The 24,393-nt window shown below is 35.0% G+C and overlaps 2 protein-coding genes across 4 annotated transcripts in view; one reads left to right on the forward strand and one right to left on the reverse strand.

The window, feature by feature from the left end:
* LOC148630151 (uncharacterized) overlaps positions 1-24,393 on the reverse strand; it is a 32,357-nt gene that overhangs the window by 7,654 nt on the left and 310 nt on the right. Inside the window, exon 2 of the mRNA XM_088561947.1 lies at positions 24,083-24,114. Within this exon, the coding sequence (XP_088418073.1) occupies positions 24,083-24,114 (32 nt within the window). The remainder of the gene's footprint in view (positions 1-24,082; positions 24,115-24,393) is intronic.
* Positions 876-24,350, forward strand: LOC148630152 (uncharacterized). 3 transcript variants are annotated; one of them, XR_015918668.1, is made up of 8 exons: positions 6,455-6,788; positions 8,204-8,258; positions 10,330-11,483; positions 12,970-13,021; positions 13,263-14,290; positions 15,300-15,375; positions 20,943-21,094; positions 23,368-23,499. XR_015918668.1 is itself a non-coding variant. In XM_088561890.1 (7 exons), exons 2-7 carry the CDS (start codon positions 8,207-8,209, stop codon positions 23,700-23,702), a joined length of 2,697 nt encoding a protein of 898 aa, XP_088418016.1. In that variant the 5' UTR covers positions 876-991; positions 8,204-8,206; the 3' UTR covers positions 23,703-24,350. The 3 variants fall into 3 exon arrangements, 2 of the variants coding, with proteins under 2 accessions (XP_088418016.1, XP_088418008.1); XM_088561890.1 differs by lacking the exons at positions 6,455-6,788; positions 20,943-21,094 and adding an exon at positions 876-991 and having other exon boundaries at positions 23,368-24,350; XM_088561882.1 differs by lacking the exon at positions 20,943-21,094 and having other exon boundaries at positions 6,461-6,788; positions 23,368-24,350.

Genomic DNA, 24,393 nt, shown 5'->3' on the forward strand with positions numbered 1-24,393 from the left:
ACACAAGTGCAACTTAGGATAAATGTTTTATAACTTCTATATATCATTAAAAACAAAAGTGTAATCAACATATTTTAGAATAAATCTACATCTGTCAAAAACGATATTTGAAGTCTGAAATTTATATAGTCTGGTCTGATAAATCTGTACATTTATTTTAAAAATTGATGTTTACACTTCTGATGTTAGGAAAATACGGTTGTGAAGGAGGGAAGGAAACATGCACTTATGTAGATCACTATACAAAGAATCATTAAGCAAAGTTTCAAGAACATAATAATTACATACTAAACATTTTGACTAAAACTATCTCGACAATAAATGTCCTAGATTTTTACTTTAGCATGACCTTAAATAACGCCTACGACAATGTCTATTGGATTGAAAATTTATGGTGGTTCCATGTTTAAGTTATTATCCTTAAAAGGCGAAAAAGGTTTTTTTTTTGCATTATTTTTTTCATTATTAAAGATAGACAGAAACGTTCGATTAATAGAATGGTGTAAAAAAAATGAGCAGTATATGCCATCATGCAGAAAACAGACTCGTACCTTTATTCCTGATGCATGCGAATAAAGGACGTGTGCCCATTCACGGAAAAGAGAGAGAGAGAGAAAACCGCTTACATACAAACTGTTATATAAAATAATCATTGTAAGGAGGATATGTCCCCATAGTAAGTCTATACCCATTGCCATTAAATCGCTTACTGTGTCATGAATGGACAGCCTCTCTCTACTACATAAGACAAAGGTCCTCTTCTTTCTATGGAATACACTAGGGCATTCCATAATAAAGGAAATATGACAATATGAAATATTAATCCACTGGACGCCATGACATTAGACTGACAACAGATAAGAACGAGCGAGTTATCGTTTGATTGTTACCGATTGCCTTTTAATGGTATCAAGATGGTAGAAGTCGCCATTGTTTTAACCTGTCTACTTGTGCTTTCAGAATGTTATTCTACCAATGATGATTGGAAAAGGTGGGTGGTATTTGCCAGCTTTAAAATTAAATATATCAACTTTCAATTTCTCTGTCTCTTTTTGGGACATTTAATATTGGATCAATTTGTGATTCGTCAATTAATAAAATGAAATCTAATGGAAATGTCTTTTTTATATTAAATTCCATTAATTTTAGATATTATAAGTTTTTTTTCAACCAATAAAAAGATAACAGTAGTTGATCAAAGGAATGGACCCTACTTTCCCTCAGATTATAAAAAAGATACTGAAATATTGGTTCCGCGAAGTTGGTTTTATGGACGTTTTGTTTGTTGATTATTTCGTAGATAATTTGAACAAACGCTTGTCTGTCAAAGAGGGTTAATGGTAATACTAGTAAAAAAGTACATACATACTAGATGTACATTGACGCATTCATTTACGGAATATTTGTGGGGAAGCTTATATCTGTTAAATAATTTTAAAGTTCAATTTTGAATTAAAGTAAATACTCATGTATAGAAGAAACCGACATAACTAATTGATCAAAGTGATAATCGACCAATTATATACCGGTCGATCTAACTAACTTGATAGATCCGTATGGCAAGCCGTTGTGGAATTTATTCCCCATTTAATGATATCAATAAATATTTAATAACATGTTAATAAATATTTATCAACATGTGCATAAATCATTTATTAATATCAATAAATAGAACGAATTATTAACAGGTGTCATACCACTATTTCTGGTCTCCATTACTTTCTATGTTAAATTCAGCTTTTTATAAGGCTCAATTTTTTTTTACATTAGTACTGATGGTGCTAGAGGGGTATCATTATGATGGTCACCTTTTACCTTAACTCTCATAAAAATATCGACATACCTTATGTGCCTTCTAAGAAAGAACGGTAAAGTGAAAGTAGACAGGTGCAGAAATCACTACTTTTGTTTTGAAATTTAGCCATATCAAGGGGCCTAGAGTTTTTGTTCAGAATTGTTCTACCCTACACTTAATAAAGAAAATGAAGTTTTTAGAGTATTGTTGATTCATTCAGCTTTCAGATGACACCAAGTTTGTATACCTCTACTACACAAGGAGAATGATAGGGTGCAATATTGGGACTACTTCGTGTCATTACGAACTACTTTCTTGTATGTTGAGGCGACTGGTTTCCGAAATAGTGGTATTACACCTAACATATTATTAAATCTTGTTCCGGAAGACTTGCATGCCGGATAATATCCAATGTTATTGTCATTTCGGTACGTATTGATTTCGGCACATGACAACGGTAAACGAGATACCCGTTATATACACTATAGTTCGGTACCAAGCGTGTCTATGTGTGTATTCTGCTATATCATTTAGCATGAAGTTGAAACAGCTTACTTCAAGATCCGCAAAGGGGTGACCATCCATTTTTTTTATTTATTATTAGTATATATAATACTAATAATTTTTATGTGTTAGAATAAATCTTATAATTACGATTGAAGAGTCCCATTCCCTTGAGAAAGTAATTCACTTTAAGGGCACGACACGGCTTGGGTTTTGTTGTGTTTTTTTTCTTCAAAATTTACGACCCGATTAGTTTCCAACGAAATATGTTAGGTCTCAATTAATCTAAGAACAATTATACCCCACCACACACACATGCACGCAATATATTCTATATATTTATTTATTTATTTTATACGGTACATTTCATGTATGTAGGGCATCATATACATGTGACAGGTTTTGTTGAATAAATTCGCTATTTATTGTGAAAATTGGCAATTAAAAATAAATACTGAGAAGACAAAAGTTCTAATATTTTCTAGTGTATGAATTCCACAAAACTTGAATTTTTTTATGAACAAGAATGAATAAGAACTATCTTGGTATATATTTTCCAGAAGTGGTTCCCTTCTGAAAACACGAAAGTATTTATATGACCAAGGTATAAAAGCTATGTAAGCTAACATACTAGCACATGACAATACACCTGGCCACCCGTGAAACCTAATTACACCTTAAAACACGTGGAGTAGATACGTACGTAAAAGTCGAAGAGCTTTTATCATTTTGTTTCATTTACTTCGTGCTTTACTTTAAAAGTGGTTATTATCAAATATATGTTCTTATATAATTATTCTGTTATTAAATCAGATAAAGATTTTGTTTTAGCCACCTGTCCACGTGATTGCATGCACTTTTCCTAACCGTATTTATACAAATTTTAAGTGGCTTTTTTCATACTTGAAGTAGGTTCCACTATATAGATAGGTCACTGCAGATAACTTTATGACAATTTGTGGAAATAAAGCTATATTGAGACACTTAAACAAGCAAATCCAACATTTTTCCTGTAAAAAGTATATATTTTTCAAAACCTTATATTACATGTATGGAGATCCATAAAAATATTCTTTTCTATTTTGTTATGAAAATCTGTAGCCATGGTAACAATAAAAATATACATCAGTTTTCATAACAAATTTTGGGTGCCTTCCCAAAATTAATTGTCAAAAAACAGGTTTTCTAAAATATCAGACACTTAAAAACTGCCAGAAAAAGTAAGTTGGCATGGCATTATTGTAAAAAACAAATAAAAAGTGTACTTTTCTGCTCATTTGTTCTTGATTTTATTTCTTAAAGTTCGTCCGAAATTTTGCATTTTTGAAAAACAGCCTGTTGTTGCAGGGTAGAGAATCCAATCCGGTGAATCATTCCGGATAGCTTTAAGCATGCATTTTACACGTCTTCACCTTCACAAGTATTGCATCTATTTATGAATGATTGTTCTACTACTGAAAATCAATATTTCCACCAAGTACCATCTCTTATTTTTATGTTTTACAAAATTAGACCGGGTCAGTTGTGTGTAAGAATCAGTGCATCTAAATCCCATTTGTACAGTGCAAACTTAAGGAGAAGGACTTGTTTTTACATAGAAATATTTTGTATTTCTTGGAAAGCTCTGTATATGAGGATTACAGAAATACCAAATTTATTTATATTGAAGAATAGATGTCAAGATCAAGTTCCAAGTACAATTTTCGGAGTGATGTAGTTTGTCTTAGAATAGATATAATACGTGTCGTCTCTATTTGAACACTTTCTAGTAAGTTGGGATCTTGTAAAGTACAATTGTCCCAAACAGAGTCGGCTTACTGTTCAGTAGGTTGATTAAAGATAAACAAATGGTCAATAATGATTGTCTATTTTGGCCATTTGTGTGTTTTTATAATGCATGGCTAATGTTCCTGTACTAGACACCATTGTTGAAATTATATTAAGGCTTTATCGTTCATGGATATGTTAATGTACCTGTCTAAGCGATTTTTATGTGACACATAGATATCTATGGAATAACGTGTAGCACTTGAGCAACTGAGAAATGCAGTTAGTTGAGACTATCGTGTATCTAATGATATTTGTTTCAATAATTGTGACTTAAATTGATTTTTTTTAAAATGTCCTTCGTTATCAGAAGGTGAATTTAAAAATAAAACAAAGTGTTCAGTTTAAACCATTTATAACAATAACCCATACTTTAAAAAGAAAATGGGATTATCTTCGGACTCCTTTTTAATTGAATGATACGTACAGTAAAAAAATACAAAAGAGCACCATTACGGGTTTTAGCAGTCCAATACGTCATATTGGCCTGGTTTAATGGCCAATATAACGTTTCTAACTAGTTAATAAATAAGGTATGATTGCGTAAAATTTCCATATTGGCTGGGTTATTGGTCCGAGGCTATCATATATCCGTTTATCGCGCCAGTAAACAATGATTGCTTATCCGGTCACAAATTGAATGCTAAGACATTTAATGCCCACGCTATTGCATCATATGCGGTAACATCGGAATTCGGCGTTTGGCAACTTTTCGTTTCTTGCTTGCTTATTTAACACGTGTGCAGTATAGTTGTGATAATATTGAACGTAAATAACAAAAAAGCTATTTTTTACTATAGAGTAAATACTCTAGGGTGATTGGATAGACTACCCAAGTGTATTTTGTTCAGCATTTTTCTAATCGGCGTTGTAAATTTAGGTTACAGACCACCAATTCAACCAATGAGCATTTGGAACGTACGCAAAAATAGTCCTACGCAGAAATTACCCCTGTTCCTCATAGTGCTGTGAAAAAAGTTCTCATCTTATTTAAAAAAATTAAACAGTTTCTGAAAGGAAAAACATTTCTGTACATTTTATAGGTGCATTTTGCTTCTTGTGATGTGAAGCCTAATCTCCATAATGATATTTAAATATACCCCTATCTTGTGAAAACACTGGGATTTCCCATGCTATTTATAGACCCTTCACTTCCGGTGACCAGTACTGCACTGCAAGTCTGCTAACCCCACATGCCATTCTGAGGATTGTGAGCTGACATATGTAGAATCATGCTGATATATAGTCCTCTGCAGGTTAAAGTAAAGGTAAAGTCCAGAGAAGCCATTGAATATTGTGAAATTAGCATAGAAGCCTATGGAAAGTGGAATTAGTGGTTTTTAGCCTAAAGAAGAAATCACTCCACGTAAAGAAAAGAAAATGCACATAAAGTATTTAGAGATCGTCATAGCGTAAAGATGAAACGACCTCATGTTACAAGAAAACCACTGCACCTAAAGATAAATCCACATTATGTAAATATATGTTGATATAACGTAATCATAAAACGACAGAACGTAACGACAAAATTACAGAACTTAAAGACGAAATGACAGAACGTAAAGACGAAATGGCAGAACGTAAAGACAAAACGACGTAATGTAAAGATGTTCCTACATAACGTAAATACAAAACGACCACATGTAATTATAAAACCACTGCAAGTAATATAAAATTGACAACACGTAAACAAATGTGTATCTCATCAGACAGTTTAGGCGTTCCATAGTAATAGGTATTCTTGCCAATTGTGACGCATTTAACAAGTATTGAACCTTTCGCGTTATTACTTCGTTTATCACAAAGCGGTAGAAACCAATGAAATGTTTTCATGTAACAAATGTTAAACAAAACACTTTGATTTCTGTATATTGTATTGAATTATGAATTAAACACAAGCATACAAAAAACCGTGCAGCAGGGCGACAATTATGGACTTTTCATAACATGAAACAGTAAAAAAGGTCAAGTTTACAAAAAAAAAAACCAACAACACCATTTTAAGTAGAGGATTGTGTATCGTTTTTGTATGTTAGTCTTTTTGCAGTGTTGATCTGTTACCTAGGTTATTCAAGTTTCAGTGGCGAAATTATTAATTTTCAAAGGAAGTATGGTTTTATATTCATTGTCATTCCAGCAAAAAATTAAAAGGAAAAAAATAACGACTCATTAACGCAAATTGTAATGATGTGTCGTCTAATTCTAATAATAGTATGTAGTCGGTTGGAGTCGTTTGTATGTTGAGATAATTGTTTTATAGTGATTTATTTTGATTTCCTGAAATTTCAGCAGGATACCCATCTATAATCAATAGGAGGGTTGCAGTGAAAATATTTCACTGGCAATTCCAATCACAAAGTTTGCTTTGAGATTGTTAAACTTGATTTAAAATTGATGAAAACTTGATTTAATTCAGTTTTGTTAATAGTTCTGTTAGTGAGTTAAACCCATTACAAATAAACTTTTTTATATTTTATGACACTATAGATTGGAAACTTCACTGGAACTAAGGATAGTCAATGATTCCTTCGTACCTAATGACTAGTGTAGCGATAAATTGACTGTATTTTATAGGTTTCATCTAATTTTGAAACATGTTCAATAAATGTTAGGAGCTTATTTACAATTCTTATGTTATGAAAACATTGGTCTAGGAAGACAGGTAAGAAGTACTTTCTGATTGTTTATCAATACAGCGTTTTCATTTTTTTATTATTACATTTTATATTTAATGAATTCTGATATTTGTTTAAAATTTAATTATGATGCCTAAGTAAAAACAAACGTTTTCGTGTCTTGAAAAAGCAGAAAATCGACATATATTTTATATTTTTTAATACAAGATTACTGTAATTTAAATGATAAGTTACAGTTTGACCACGAAGTGCGGTAATACAAAAAGAGATCTAGATTTACATCATCAAATTTTATCAAAGCATATTCGATGTAATATTTAAACATTTTAATTTCATAAAATTCTAAGAAATTAATAAATATGTACTTATCAAAAAGTTCAAACCACTATTCTAAACTCGGAAGCCAAGGACAGACTTGGCAAATAAAACAGTCACAATTGAAACATAGAAAGTGGATGGCGGCACCAAAGACCTGTAATCATGAAGACAACTATAAATAAAAACCATCCAAGGTTCTAAATAAAAAATGCTTAACACTCTAAAACTATCAAATTAAGAAGCAATCGAAACATTAAAAAAAATCGCAAGGTGGCCATTCCGAATATTTCGAATTGTCTATTTTTCAGTCAAAAAAATAATAATAATAATAAGTTCTCGTGCTAGCTTGGATAGATGGCAATTTTTATCACTACCTGCAAGAACAAACACACTTGGTGAATACAGCTTTTCAAGCTAGAACTTACATTCTGAACACAGGGGTTTGCTCCCAATATCAATTAATATGCAGTCGGACTAGTATGCATGTATAAATACATGTTTCTGTGTTCAGAATGGGACGTTGTGATTTTTCTGGATTTTCTGATCGATTGTTAAATTTAAAGTTTTAGAGTGTTGCAATTTTTATATGCTATTAAAACCCCAATAATAATCAGACTTAGTGTAACGAGGAAGTTTCCCACATCGACTAAGTAAGCTCACTTCCGAACTATCTATTTAACAAAATGTTAAATAGTTTTTTACCATAAAAGGTTTTTAATCTGCCATCATTAGCCGGGCTCACTGTATCGCCATTCAAATATACATTCGTTTGTATATAAAATATAATTCTGCATGGTCAGACCAAACGAAAGGTTTGGAGGTCGAAATCAAGAACAGGTTGAAATTGATTTGTTATACTTTGCATGTATAATAACATTCCGCTTGATTCTACTAAAAAGCACAAAAGCACACTTATAACTTAAATTTTATAAGTGACATGACTGTAAAAGTTAATATTAAACTTGTTATCGGTTACTGGCACATCCTTTTCTTTTTTGCGTTTAGAAAAGTTTATGGTAAATGTAATTAAAAAACGGATTTTATTTTCATTATAACATAAAACCAAGTATTTGTGGGTCTATCATGATCTAAGGTTTACTCTCTTTATAATAATTTATTCCAGGAGATGGGCTGCATTCGACTTATCTGGGTGCTGTTACCATTGCTTCCCGTAGAAGGTCTGTATTATTACCAGTACTACACTATTATTGGTCCTTGCAAACGAGAACCCTTGCACAATTAAATACAAACGTTTTTATTCGAAGAGTTTGAAAATAATTATCACGGCAGATCCAAGTTTTTTTTTTTTTTTTTTTTTTTTTTTTTGGCGAGGAATGATTTTAATTATGGTATGATTTGCAGTTTGCCAACAACACAATAATTTGTTCATTTTTTTTTTTCGCCCTTTTGCAGACTTTGAATTCGCATTCTTCTGTCTTGTCTAAATCCTAGCAAAAACAATAGTGGGACTTTAATTGAACATTAACCCATCAGCATGTTATGAAAGATCGAGCGCATATGTACATTATGTTTGTATGTATTTTTTGTTTTGTTTTGTTTTTTTCTTTCAATTATACTTTGTATAGTTATTATTGTTGATGCGTGCAAAGTAATTATGTAGTTACTTATTCATGTAATATGGAGAGAATGTTTATAAGTTTTGTTTTGTCTATGCAAAAGAACGAACCAGAAGGAAGATATTTTACTTCCTACATCGGAGATCGAACCGGAAGAAAGATAGTTTGATTTTTATTTATTTGAGTATTTTGCAGCTTTCCTATCAATGTGTCACTGTAACAAATTATCAGTTCAACAAAGAAAGAGAAATACTATACTGATTTCCAGGGGCGTAGATGCCTATAAGCAAATACGCAGTTGCGTACTTTCGGAAAAAGTAACAAAAATAAAAACACACATTCTAAAGATGAAATAAACTTTTTATGCAATGACTCACTGGGGGCCTTGAGCGAGCCCCCCCCCCCCCAAGAACCCTCGCCGTAATTTTGCGTACAAATAAAACAGGCCTAGCTACGCCCCCGACTTCGATTTACTATCATTTACGCGTTCATTCATTCATTCATTAACAGACAATGACAATAGACTTTCACTATATATATACTTTCTGCACGATAATTTAATGCATGTAATCCCGCCACTAATTGTATGTGCTATATACACTGTATACCAATAAAATATGGGTGTTCACACTTACTCAGCACATTAGAGCTGCGGGATCTATAACTTTTTCCCTATTTTCAGGTAAGCACATTTTCACTTTTAAAGGCTTTTTATTGCATGTTTTGCCTGTCAAATTCACGGTCCAAATTATAAGGAAACTTTTAATTACATAATTGTAATTCATTTATTAATGTATTTTCAGTGTAAATAAAATATTGGATAGCTTATATAGTTAGTCACTTATCAGCCCAAATAGAACTAAACCATGTGGCCAAATGATTCTGTGACATTATACTCACGAGTATAAGTAAGGTACCGACCGTTTTCTTCGAGGGGGTATTTTGTGTTGAGTTTGAACTATTTTTCGTACAAGCGCGGAAATAATTTTTTTTACTCAGCAGCAGCCGAAGTTCACAATTTTATTTGAAGACCTACAATGTTAAGTAATCGGGAAATAATGAATCAATTTTTTTTTTCTATTCATGGCTGAGTAACAAAACACTTTTCCTCAATTTTTTTTACCATTTTTTGTTAATTGTACACATGGAAATTACAATTTTCCCAATAAAAAGGGGATGACAACCCTTGCACCCTGTCTGAATCAACCACAGTACCTACTTTTGTGTAATCCGTATGAACCAAAATCATAGACATAATAAAGATGGATTATGGAGAAATTTGATTACTTTTTTCCTGTTTTTACACAGTACACCAAATAAATCTAAATCGGATTTGTAGAAGTATAATTTTTCGTTGCCACAGGTATGTGAGAACAGGTCCTTAAATGAGCCTCTGGGTACCCCTCCCCTTTTTTCTATCTGACAAACATTTCACGTATTGTTTCCCTCTTTCTATAAAACAAGGGTCACTACAAATGCAAAAAATACCTCAAACTGCAGTTACTATCCTCTTCCAGTTTCCGATATGTGTATAGCAAATAGCCTTTTTGGTTCTTAAAATCATTTCTTTTGCATTTCATTTTAGCAACTCCCCCCCCCCCCACACACACACACATAAACATTAAATGGTAGATACCTAATATGTGTATTACACAGTCATTTACATTTCCAGGTAATCCTAATTGCTTTTATGTGTACCAACCTGAGAACTACAACTATACTTTGTTCGATGTGTCAGTGGATACAACCGGAAGTTCTTTTAATATTAGCTTCGACGAATCTCCTCAACAGACATTCAACTGTAACATCAATTCTCCCTCGTGCTGCATAGCGTCCATCAGATACAACCGCACTGTCCAAAACAGTTTTACTAAACTTTGTGGCAGTGATGATATGCAGGTGCAAGTGTCTCTTCCTCAAGGAACAACCTACCAAGCCCCTGGTCATGATCGTCTCGGAAAATCTTACTTCTTCGTCTGTTTGCGCGAAGCCGATGAAAATTGTTTATTCGTCGCCGTGTTTGTAGGGGAAACCTCTTGCATTGTTATCACTTTTCTAGACGAACATTTACTGTACGATCTCAGATTAGATGGAGAAAAAATTAACTCTACCACTGTAGAAATTGTTCTTACTGCAACAGAACGGTACATTCACATTTTCTGTGACTGCGATCTTACAGGTGTTCGCGTACTTAGCAATACTACGTTTGGTATATTCTCGGTCTTCAATCAGACTTCCGGTTTAACAGTACTGCCATTACTTCCGATTGACTTATGGAAGTCTGAATTTAAACTGGTCTCAATTAATGAAATTGATGTTAATGAGACGGTGGTAATCGTAACATCTGAAGGCGGCTCAATCGTGAAAGTGTCGGGGCATTCCTCAGTTGTTACGGGATTTGCCGGGGTCGCTTTGACAACTAACTTCGGACAGAAAGGCTTTCTGGAGATAAAAGGTTCTAGTCCATTGTACATTTTTCATTACGGAAATGCTGCAGATAGAACAAGCTCATCATTTCTGGTATCTTATCCCAGCGCTGATCACAGTTTTATCTGTCTTGGATTAGACAACACAACTACAAAAATACAACTATTATTTCTTAACTCAAATGGAACAGTTGACTTCAGTTGTGAGGGCAATACAAGCCAAAGTTCCCATGCGTCTAGTGACGTCAGTTTTATAATGTCAGGCCAGGAATACCTGATGTCGACTATGTTATTTAACGAGACGGGATGTAGTGTTCAGACTAGTGGAAATGTTTTTGGATATATAATTATTAACAGTCAAAACCATTACCAGGTACATACCTACGGTCAAAATGCCTTTGTAAGTATTCTTTGTAAGCTTTCTTAGGCTAATATGAATAAACTTTCAGTGATTTTCATGCATCTTACCAGGTTTCCATTTAAAAAAGCTAGTTTTCGTTTTCTGAAGTTTGCTTTCACTATACCTATATACCTTTCGTTTCAGTATCACTCCAAGTGAATTTCGTAATCTGCAAAACTCAGACTGAGTAATTGTAACAACAAATAAAACACTGTATCAAGTTAATAAGGAAAGAAGTTCAAACAACAAAAATACACATTGCCTTGGACTGACATTTTCATCCCGGTGGGATTATCTCTTTCACATATACACCACACCTCTTCTCGTTATACAATGAAAAGATGGGAACTAATTGGTAAATTCCGCTTCAATGTGAAAATAATCTCAGAGGCCAGAACACGTCTTAACTATGGCAAAATAATTATCGGAGCTTACAACATCGCATTTCATTGGACCAAGTTGATGTCAATCGTAAAATTTAAGACTCCATTTGGGGGCATTTGTGTCCGGATTTCATACAGAACGCATTTGAAAACTGAATTGAACGGTGGTTAGTCAAATAAACATCATTTATTCTGAAATAGTTCGTTCCTTACTGAAGGATAATAGTTACTCCAGATTGAACTAGTAGTGTGCTTTATCGCCATTTTGTTTAAAATCCCTTTGATCTTGCTATACGATAATTTTCAATCTCACGCTAGTTTCTATGTCCTCGCGTGACATACAAGCAACAGCGTAGGAATATTTGACGACCCAAATAACCGTCTCTTTGTTTATTGCGTATGAAATAATGACTGCTTTGTGGCAATATTGTCTAGTCTACAATGGCAAATGATTAAATACAGTAACTTACCCGATTAGAATGAATAAATCCCAAAATTATTCCACAAATTTTAAACGCGACCGTCATAGTTAACCGATTTTTTTTCAAATGATGTGCACAACATACGTGGCGTCACGTAGCACGTCGCCGAAAAATAGTATCGGAAGGAAATTTTGCAGTGCTTATAAAACTTACATATTTAGGTCAGGACTATTGAAAATCAAAGGAAACTAATACCTTACATATCAGCAAAACAGCGATAAACAGATTATTATTTTTTCTTTCAACTCGCGGGAGTTTCTCATGCTTAAAAATATTAAATAATCTAATATTATGCTCAATGGTGGTAGGAATTCTCTACAAGTTACACAATAGCCTGCATACATAATACATACTCAATGGCACTGTTTGTTTCTATGCAGATGTAACGGGAGAGCATGATTTGACTCCCAAAATTACACTCCGCCACCGTGGATCGAACCCTAGCCCGCTCGGTGACAGGCCAGCGACAAACTGATTTGGCTAAAAAATTAATCCTTTAGCCAAGTCAATCAACTGGCTATTTAAATCTCACTACCTACTACAACGCAGGTAGGCCGTCCTGTTTTTGTATTCTTATTGCTCTTGTTTTATTATTAATCCAACTTCTCTAATGCATTTCAGGATAGAATAGAAAACTATGGTTTTCCTAGCATATTGTACAATACAGACAATGGCAAGTACATGCTTATTTGAATTTTAGTTTTTCAGGTGAGCCAAAAGTTCACAACGAGCACGTCCAACTAATACACATAGTGCACAATCATTCACACAGCTATACAACAATATGAAATGCCATTTCAATAATAGATTCCTATCACAATACTTTCCCATTCGGGATAGCTATAACAATTTGCATGTAGCTTACGTATTGTTCGAAATGTATTTGTGTCATATGTAAATATTATGTTTTACAGATACTAAGAAAGATAGTTACGGACATGAATTTGTAATTGTACAACCTCCATATGCACAGCTAAAACTCTTAATTGCTTGCAACGGGACAGAAGATGTTCTTCTTTATAATATTTCTGTCATTGGTGAGGAAGAATTTGACATATTACCCTGCAACGGTACCAACCAACTGGAGGCAGTAAACATTACAACTTCGGCTAATCTAACTTTTGTCTACAGAATCAAGTGCACATCGCTAATAACGGTCTATGTCACAGGTACTACGGAACATGGATTGTTTGCATATCTCGCTCTCCCTTTGAACGTTCTTGGCTATGAATATATTGCCTTGTCATATTGGAATACATCCTTTGTTGGTCAACAGACAAGCACTTGTTTGATTTCGAGCGTTTACACCAATACGGACATATACATTTTTCTAAATGATTCATCCCAGGCTGTTTTCCTTGGTGACAAGGTTGTCGAAAGTGGGCAAATCATTCATTTGAATAGTTTAGGAGTTGTGATTATTGATTCCAGCTTAGTTGATTTAAGTGGAATATATTTTAGAGGAAACAAACCCTTCCAACTTATTTGTGGTGGACACTCGACTAAGTTCGTGTTCTATGAACAACTTATTCCTGTCATTGGTTGGGATATGGAATTTATTCTACGCGACATAGAATCAGTGAATGGATTCGATGAGTGTATCTACAGACTGATTACGTCAGATATAAACACAGAAATTGTGGTTGAGGACGAAGACGGGAGCGTTGTCATAAAGAAAACATTAACCAAGGCGGAGTCTTTAGATTTACTTTTGAATGATGTTACCGTAAAATCAAACCTCGGCGTATTAATTGTGTCGGTCTGTTCTCGTAATGCTAGCGATGTTTCATTTTCCCTTGTTCCTGGCAATCAGCAAATGATGACATTACCGTCTAAAGCTATAGAACATTTTGCGGATGTCCTTACCAAAAGGAAGATTGTTTTATACAGAGACGGGGATTTGATAGCTTCAAATATTGGCGCACTAAGGTTACGAAAAATGGTAAGAATATTCACTGTTTACTACATCGAGGTACATAATGAGTTGTTCTTTTTGGCAATAACTTCAAACCTTTTACAACCGCAACAATTGGCCGATTAGGTGTGTATATCTTATTAACCCTTTGCCAAAGTTTTGTTCTTCCGTATATATATTGGTGATAATGATTACGTTTTCATAGCACCATGTCAATATTTTTTGCTAGAAACTTTGTTTCCATTAAATATCTGTATTTCTGTATGTTGTTCCACCTTTTCACTACACTGTCTTTGCCCTTTATCTTACAAATGATACAAAGCCTTTATATTGCTAAAAACCATGTCCTAGAATTTCCTAAGAGGCGCCTTGCTTTGCTAAAATGTCTAGAACAATTTTCTAACAAAAGGGGATTCCTATAAAGTACCCCCTCCCCCACCATGGATCAGCAAATGATCTACGTATAAGGTTTTATAAGGTTTGTGGGAATTGGAAGTGGGAAATGTACGGATATTGCAATTACCTGTTTGATTTGAGATATAGTGTAGACAGACAACCCTAAATGGTCATTGGGGATATATTGTAGACCTGACAGCCTTAAACGGTAAATCATATAGGGTAAATCGTCTGGACTATAGAAGCGTAGTTATTTTTTTTTATATAGAATTGCCCTTGATAAACACATGTACTGGACACACCATGAGGATTACAATTCGTTCATACTTTTATCAAACCTTGTACAAACCACGCAAAGTATTTATCTTGACATTTACTTCTTATCACTTTAATTGGCATTCCACTATCTACATACAGATGTTGGTAGATATTGTTACCAAACTTGTCTTTGACACATCACTTTCAATGTTCTTTGTTCCGATTGAGCATTTATTAGGTTCAGTTTTTTCTCGAAAAGAGTCTACTACAATGTTTTGAACCTTGCTTACAAGATTGTTCACGACACTTTTGCCAAGCATGTGATTTTATTTTATCATTAGAGATAAGTAACTGTAGTTGCAAATTATATTTTTCCTTTTAGACATGTATGTTGACTGGGAAGAATTCTAACCCATTGTCGACAGATGACTGTTTCTACTCTGGTAATGGTGAACATAGTGAGTATTCGATGATCGTTTTATCTATTATAGAAATTGACAGAATTAGCATATCACTTAAGTTAAAACATCAATAGTTTTCGCGGACCAAAATCCAAAACAGACTGTGAACGTGATATGGAACAGAACTGACCAAAACAATAGTAGTAGTGTAAAGAGGCTGATTCTGCGGCACTTGCCATTTTCAAGGGGACATCCTGCATAGGATCCCAAACCCAAACTTAAAATGCAAATGCAGCGTATCCCAATTAGTCCTAGGGTAAATACAAGTATGGCTTTTATATACAATTCCATCCCAACTCCATCATCTGTAAACATCTTAGAGGGAAGTGTGCCCCAATTGAAATAAATAAAGGGATGGCAGCGGGTAATAAATTCAACATTAAGGGTTTCGAGGATTTCTTCCAAGAAATTGAGGAGGAGAATATCACCCCAACCCCAACTCCCCAAAAGAAGCAACAGTGTTGTAGCGATCCCCAGATGATACTCATGGATGAAAGAACCCAAATGTGTCAAAACTGTGGTACTCAGATGCAAAATCGCATCGAGGATAATCTTACTGAAAAGGAAGAAGGGGCAGTTCTGCAAGAATAAACCGGAAAAAGATAGGCTCTGTTGGAGACATAGCAAAGAACCACGCAAGCAGGAGGAAGAGGAGGAGGATACCCTATTAGGAGGGGAGATTACGGTGAAAGCCATCGTGATAGAAGGCTACAGGGATACAGTAGGAAATCCAAGGGGGAATTGGTAAAGTAAATTGAGACCAAAACCGCCTACAAATTTACCCGTGAAGAGATTTTCACCAGAAAGCAGCTGAAGAACATTGCCAAAAGACTGGGAATCACTATTCCCGATTAGGAAAACTGTTCTTACCGAGCTGATTAAGACGGATATAGAAAATGCTCCCGCGGAAGAAGACATCAAAGTGACTGATCGGCGCGATGCATTGAAAGGAGTTTTATTGGCACAGTTAACATTGAACCACTCAAGCAGAACGATTTAGAAACGTTTTTCCAGGCAAGTTACAATACCATTTTCGGCACAATCGAAGATTCACTGGCCCAAAAGAAGGGGTTGAAGGTCCATCTAGTGTTGGAAGTGGAATTGGTCAAAACGAATCCTGCGACTGAAGAAAACATATACGTAACTCCATATTTTAGATCTGAGGCGGCAACGATTACCTTATCTACAGATCTTGACTTTGTTATGGTAGGGAGAAAAACAAAGAAAATATGGCTAAGTATACGCGCAATGGCAGCGGATGGACTTTCAGCAAAGTCGAGAAACTGGAAATCCACCTAAACCAATTCAAACCACTTAGCACTCCCAAAGCAACTTGCCCAAAAGAAGGCAATCATAAGTGTGCAAAATGAGAATCAAAAATGTTTCTAGTTGTCAGTATTATCAGTCTTACACAATGGGGAAGTGGATAAAAACTGTCCTAAGCGGGTGGGTCAGTATGAGAAATGGGAACGTGACCTAAATTTTAATGGAATCGAATTTCCGGCTTCGCTCAAGGCAATCGAAAAATTCGAGAGGCAAAGTACAAATTTTAACATTAACTTTTTTGTTTCAAAAGATTGAAGAAAGCTGAAGTTGGAGAGGAGGAGGATCTCCAACTTTACCCCCTGAGAATACCGTAAGAATATTAGGGCGAAACATATTGATCTCTTATTTTTAACCGGTAACGAAAAGCAGCACTACTGCTGAATCAAAAGCCTCTCGCGCCTTTTGAGCTCACAAATTACAGATTATGATCACAAGCTCTTTATCTGCCGCAGATGTTTGTGCCACTTTTCCAGACAGGATGGACGAGCACATGGAATATTGTAGCCAGAAGAAGCCGGTCAGAATTGAAATGCCGAAAGACATTTTCCATGTCTGGATTACATTCTTTTGATTACCGCTATAACCTTGGTTCCCTTGATTATCCTTTCATCAGTTTACGAAACGCCAGATGAGAGTGCCGTTCATAATCTATGCAGATTTCAAATGCTTCACAGTAAAAATGGATACTTGCCAGCCCAATTCCTTTCAAGTTTACACAAAATCTTACCTGCTGCACCAGCGATTCCTGATTCTTCTACCATATAAAATATGCCCACGGTGAATATTCGGTCGTTTACTGTGGAGAAGATGCGGCTATGAAATTCGTAGAGTGTATGGAGAAGGAAATCAGGGAAATCGCTAAAATTTATGGCAACAAATTTCCTATGGAAATGACTGACGTGGATAAGGAGAGTTTCGAAGCAAGTACAAAATGTCATATTTGCTGTGAAACTTTGGGTCAAGATAAAGTTCCCGACCACAATCATCTCACGGGTAAATTTCGTGGCGAAGCACACAATAAGTGTAATTTTGGGTTCAAAAACTTCCAAAATTTATACCCATCGTATTCCACAATTTTAGTGGATATGACGCTCACATTTTTGTAAAGGAATTAGGTACTGGGGAAGGTAAGATTACCTGTATTCCCAACACTGATGAAAAATATATCAGCTTTTCAAAGAAGGCGGAAGATTTGGAGATGAGATTAAATCGATTCAAACAGATTTATGGCATGCTTTCTCGAAGTCTTGGCGGGAAATTTGAGCAAGGATAAATTCCGATGCAAAAGTTCTTTGGCGAACCTTTTTTTTTTCAACAATTAATATCAAGTCACACTGCTTATTCCGACTATAATAATGCTTAGGAAGGGGATATATCCCTACGATTATGTGAATGGGCCTGCCAAGCTGGAAGAAACATAGATATCACCCAGGGAGGAATTTTATAGCAAACTACACGACGATAAATATTTTTGACTGGAAATATTGGCACGCCCAGCGAACTTTCAAGGAATTCGGTTGCCAGTATTTGCGGGATTATCACAATCTCTACTTGAAAAGTAATGTGGCAAATTTGGAAGATATTTTCGACGATTTTAGGGATATTTGTATGGAAAATTACGGGCTTGATCCTGCACAATACTTTACGTCTCCAGGGCTAGCCTACGATGCGGCGATAAAATATACTGGAATTCGGCTTGAGCTCCTCTCAAAACCAGATATGTTATTGATGTTCGAAAATGCGACCATGGGATGTGTGTTCATGATTTACCATCGATTTGCCCAGGCTAATAATCCATATATGAGCGATTACCATGCGGAAAAACCTAGCAAACATTTGACTTACCTGGATGCAAACAATTTATACGGGTGGGCTATGGCTGAAAAAAGTACAAAAATCCGACAGAAGAAATGTCTACCAGACTTTCCCCTTCTTTGGAGACAGTCTTGGAAAGATGAAATGATGATTTCGTAGTTCCGTTTCCCATGGAGAAAAGTATATCGAAAAAGATGCTACTACGGGCATCCAAAGGAATGGGTGGTGTAGCTGGCAAAACAAGGAACTAAGGAAGACGTTGGAGGAAATAGGACTGGAAAAATGGCACCTAAAGGCAAATGGAATGGGAGGAAATCGGCAGACGTTTAAGGTGGCTTGCCCCGACGAAAATTTAGACCGGGTACTAGCTGCCCTTCGCTCGAATACTAGTATTTTGGGTGAAGAGAATTTTACTGCACTATCTGCATATAACCAGGGATTTTTCGGGCAGCTTTTGATTTTTTAGCATCCGAAACCATATGCTGCAAAACCACTAATTCCGTATGGAAAATAAAGGTATAACCATGCAGATTTGGACGATGGATATTGTTTCGGGGATATAGACGACGATGTGGATTCCGCCAGGTGGGAAGACTCCCCAACTATTTTGCGAAATACGGAAGATGTGGGCGGAAACTGCCTAGTTTACATAGATATGCGTAATGGACAAGCTTTTCGCAGAAAAATTTAAAACAGGTTTGTGCAGAATTTGGAAAGTGCATCCGTCTCTGACAGAATGGGTTACCATTTGATGCAATAATCCAGGAACTCGCTTACAGGAAACTATTCCCAAAAGCTTGGCGCACGGGCTAACCAGGGCAGAGGTAATCTTTTGCGATACAGTCCCAAGCCGGGAAGATATCGAAAAAGTGCAGGGACGATGGCAAGAGTATGCTTCGCCGAGCATTTGCTTTTCGACGCCAACCAAAATGCGATGGCAGCTGTTATCGGAGCAGGTAAAATCTAACACTATGGTTATTTGCGAGGAAACCAACGATATTCTTCTTGCACGCTGGGTAAACCAACATACTGGCAAAATGGGCGGAATCTTTTGTCGGTGCCCCAAGAAGGAGAAATTTTCCTCCGTAATGGAATGGATGGCGAGCGAACTTGCCTTCGATTTGCCTATCCACAATTTTTACCTGCGGGTAGACAAAGAGGCAGATATGCTAGAAATTGGGACTAGGAGCTTTCGGAAGGCTGGGAGCCAAGACAAACGCATTCGTATGGTAGAAACTGTGCATATTTACAAGCACTGGGACGAAAAGGAGACTGCAGTAACCCCGCAGCAACCAGAGAAAATGGGAATTGCCCTGGCAGGTCCACTAAACTTTTACATCGCGACCAAACGAGCAAACAAAGCTAGCAAAAGACGATTTACTTTCCAAGCATTGGATACTTTGGTGTGGTCTGTGCTAATCGGGGAAAAATCTGCTGCAAAGAAACTGGCCGACGAAAAAGTTTACAAGGAATGATTGCGATATTTGGTGGAAAAGTTGGTCCAGCGACAGCAAGCTGCAATGCAAAGGGAAAACGAAAGCGGCAGCAGAAAGAAAGGGCCAGGAGAATTGAGCTTGCCTACAAAAATCTGTAACAGGATGGTAAATTGGAAGTAGACCGGGTAATCGAAAGTACTGGGTATGTGTACAAATACTTACAATCGGCGGGAAACCCAAGTTTACCTTGGCAAAGATGGGCTGTATTACCGAGGACCACCCCCACCCCACCCCCTAGAAATCAAATTGGGGAAGCGTACATAGTGAATTTATTTCTTTTCTTTTCTTTCTTTGAGGGTGGACTCAAAACCCTGATTTGGGAGGATGGAGGTAATTAAGACGATCATGAAATACGTTGATTTTACAGTATTTCACTAATTTCACTAGCGAATGTGCAAGCGTGTGTCTACATACTACAAAATACTTTGATGCAGACACGCTGATCCCGATTTCACCAGGACATCATTGCATATGAACAGACGGGAGTGCGCGCAAATGGGGGGGGGGGCTTTCCTTTTCCTGTGCTTTCTTTTCAACAGTTCTTTCATTATATTTCATCAATATTTATTGTTTTTTAAAATTGACATTAAAAGAGTTTTTACGTCGCAAAACAGAACTTTACTTTGGAAACATCAAAAAGAAGCTTTGTGACATTTTTGTTAGACACAGTTTTACATATATATTATATAACCCATTTGTTAAGACAAAGAAAAAATGAAACGATAAAACCATAGAGGAGAATGAATACATTTTAAAGTATATGAGGAAATCGACTCAACATCATTTGCCCTCTTGAACAATTCTCGAATTTGGCATGGTGTACGCGTGAATAAATAAAATATACAAATTTTAAATGTGACATTTTGGTTAGACACAGACAAAATGCTGGGCTAAGATACATGTTCAACCAAGTACAATTTTTTTTAGAATATACTATCTGCAGCATATATACATGTAAAATTCACAACTTCATAGTTATTAGTTCACTCAAAGCTAACGAAAAAAGCTTTTGATAAAGACCGGGTAGCATGGAACGTGTAGAAAACGTCGGGAAAAGACAACGTGACGTCACAACATACGTGCGTATTTATCTACTATTAGACAATAAACTCATTATATTTTAGAATAAGCATGATATTCTGAATATTTATACAGTACTTTAAGCGTGAATATACTTTGGTAAAACACTATTCGTTATAATATTTTACAATCGTAGGCAAGAAAATAGCCAATGGCCAACGTCAACAAAATTAAGATTTGTGACATAATTGAAATACGGACAAAAAGGCTTTTAACAAAAAGACTGATCATTTTATATATATATTCATTGGGGTTATGTAATAAATTGTCAATATAGTTAATAAAAGTCCCGCTGTTCGCATAACTTTTAAAAAAAATGTCTATCATTTTGTCTTCAAGTCGATTTCTTTCCATTTTTACAATGTCCACATCAAAGGGGGGACATTTGTGATATTGTAATACGCTTTGATCTTATCATTACGTAATGAAAAAATATGACATCGTCTGCAGCACAAACTACTCTTTCCAAAAAAAGTTTGTTTTATCAACATACGCCAAGAAACAACTTAGATATATTTGTTACCCCTCCACATATGAAAATGGACGTTCTTGTGATCGAATAGTGCTTTCCCTCCACAATTAATGGCATCTTTCAAAGATTTATGATTATAATCCTAAAACAACAACCATTTTCGAATATTTTAATATCTATATTGCTTTGATAACTCCACATTCTAATAGCAACATTTAAGTTTTCGTAACCAGCCCCGGTTCAGTCGAATGTGACACCAAAAACGTACGCAACGTCTATACTAATGTACTGTATCACACAAAAGCTTGTTTAAACTACTGTTTTTAGGGGTAGGGGTAATATTTTTAACATTTTTTGAAAATTCTTCCTTGGAAATTAGTTTTTCTTCATTTATTTATGTAGAAAATTAAAATATCCATCGAATGATACCAAATTTGAGACGTTTTACTTGTGTAATAATTTGTAGAGTCGAATTTATATGACTTTTGACCGAAAATCCCATGTTTTGCATTTTTTGATAAATTCGGACAACAAAAGTCGCCAAAAATTCATCAAAAGAACCCCCGAATTATAATTGTGATAATACTAAACAGAAAATACCAAATAAGCCATTTTTTACCCCGAAGCATTGATACTCGAGGGGTTTTGACATTGAAAAATATATGAATTTAAGCGATTTTTCGGCGGGTAGGGGTGAATTTGTTTTCATTTCACTCTATAACCCTAAGTATTACTGCAAATTTTTTGATAACATTGTAAAGTTGAGACATTGGGCTACATGGTGATACCTAAATTTGTTTCGTTTGTTCACACATGCTATCCAAGGAAGGCTTAGACACTCAAACAATTGAGTCACAAAAATCTTGGCTTTTGACTCAGTGGGGAACAAATATAGACCTTTACTGAAAAAGAATCTGAGAATATTCCTTGGCAACAAATTGATTCGGTAATGGGAGGTATAAAGGTACCTAAAATTACCATGAAGTTGATGAGTGAGGGTTGCAAATTTCGTGATTTTTATTTTCATGTAATAAAAGTGCTTATAGTGGTTTTATTTGACATAAGCTAATGCATATTTCCATAATCTTTTTTGTATTTCAGTAAATTTGATGAAAATTTAGTCCAAGTTTTAGTATAGTTTTAGTATAAACATGTCCACTAGTAATAATCAATCAAAGTACTCATGTACTGAATCAATTCATATCGATCGTGTGAATTTTTATACCTCAAATAATCGTCAGATTACAAAAATATGGGATAAAAGGAAAGTACAGGGGTCGAATTTAAACGTGTATAAACACAAGCTTATTGTGGTAAATGGTTAATATTGGAACTTTTTGTATTTATTTTTAAATTCACCATTCTGATTTCGAAGGACAATTAACACACACAACACACAGCACAATTCGCGATGCATCGTGGCAAGTAGTGCACCAGTTTGCGAAATATTCAGGTTCGATGATGATTTACATGGAACACATAGATGAATTAACACAAAACATCCAACATACTGCATATTTGAACTACAAACTACTAGTTGCCTTTCCAAGTTTCTAAATTTTCAATTCGAAATTCAATTTAAAGATCTCCATGTCGAAACTGTCGGTAAAACAATTCAAACTTAAGCCACAATCACTGAAATAAAGCATACCCTTAGATACGTGTCTCAATATTATTCAATACGCTCTATATAATAATAATAATAATAATAATAATAATAATAATAATAATAATAATAATAATATCCTTTATTTAAACAGTATGACATATTTACTTACATATTGTCTCAATCGTTTTTAGATTGTAACTGTATAAATAAATGTACAAGCTGTAAAGATACGTGTATCAATGATGTGTTTAACCCATCTAATGCAACACTTCAAGAAAGGATAGACCAGCTTATTAGAGAACTAACTATAGACAAAACCACCCTGTCTAGTTACCGGAACAAGAGGATCTCTGCTCCTGATCCACGTGAGAGTTCCCGCGGAATTGGTTCAGCTGCTGCCGTTATATTGTCTATCCTACTAGTAATATTTGTTGTATCAGACATTCCACTTGTTGTTAGCCAAATCAAACTGCTTAGACTGAACATTTCTAAAGGCTTTAATCGTTTCAGGGCTCAAGGCAAATGATTGTCTTGTAGGTACGAAAGCATGATCAGTTCATTGTCGAAAATTGTAGTACTACTACATAAATTGCAGCAAGAACCAACTCCGGTGATGTTGACGTTTACTAGGGTTGTAGCCTATGGGTATTATACTTCATGAAAGTGTATACTGGTAATAAATTACGATTATTTTTAGTATATATTGACTTAACTCATTTTAACTGTTTTGACTTAAATCAAATAAATTGACATTCAATTAAAATTTACAAAATGCAGTATGTAAACTGACTTATCTTGTTTAATGCATCTTTTACAGAGGAAGATTCTAACATTAAATAAGTCACAATTAAGAAACTGACGACGCTTTAATTTTTTTTATGTTCATATAATATATAGTTGACCTACCATTTTATCTCTGATAAAGCAATCAATTTAAACTGAAATATAAAGATTATGTGTACAATCGTTAAAAAATATATCAACTTCTGCGAAAATTAGTAAGATATTATTTCAAGTCGACTAACTTAAGCTGACACCTTAAAAATCGTAATTTATGACCCTTAAACACTTCCATAATATTTATAACAAAATGTGCATGTGCGATACTTTTGGTAAGAATTATAAATGGAAAAACAGTATTGATTGAAATAAAGCTGAACACATGAAACATGAACTTTTTTGTTGTCGTTCATTAAACTTTACCAGCGGTACGTCAT

This window comes from Perna viridis, chromosome 1 (genome assembly GCF_037379345.1).
Source record: "Perna viridis isolate PV_CMFRI_1.1 ecotype Kerala chromosome 1, ASM3737934v1, whole genome shotgun sequence".
Lineage (NCBI taxonomy): Eukaryota > Metazoa > Mollusca > Bivalvia > Mytilida > Mytilidae > Perna > Perna viridis.

Coding starts and splice junctions, on each gene's coding strand:
- LOC148630152 (XM_088561882.1), top strand. CDS start 6,732: ATGTTAGGAGCTTATTTACAATTCTTATGTTATGAAAACATTGGTCTA. Junction 8,259..10,329: donor ACCATTGCTTCCCGTAGAAG/GTCTGTATTATT, acceptor TTACATTTCCAG/GTAATCCTAATTGCTTTTAT. Junction 15,376..23,367: donor CTCTGGTAATGGTGAACATA/GTGAGTATTCGA, acceptor AATCGTTTTTAG/ATTGTAACTGTATAAATAAA.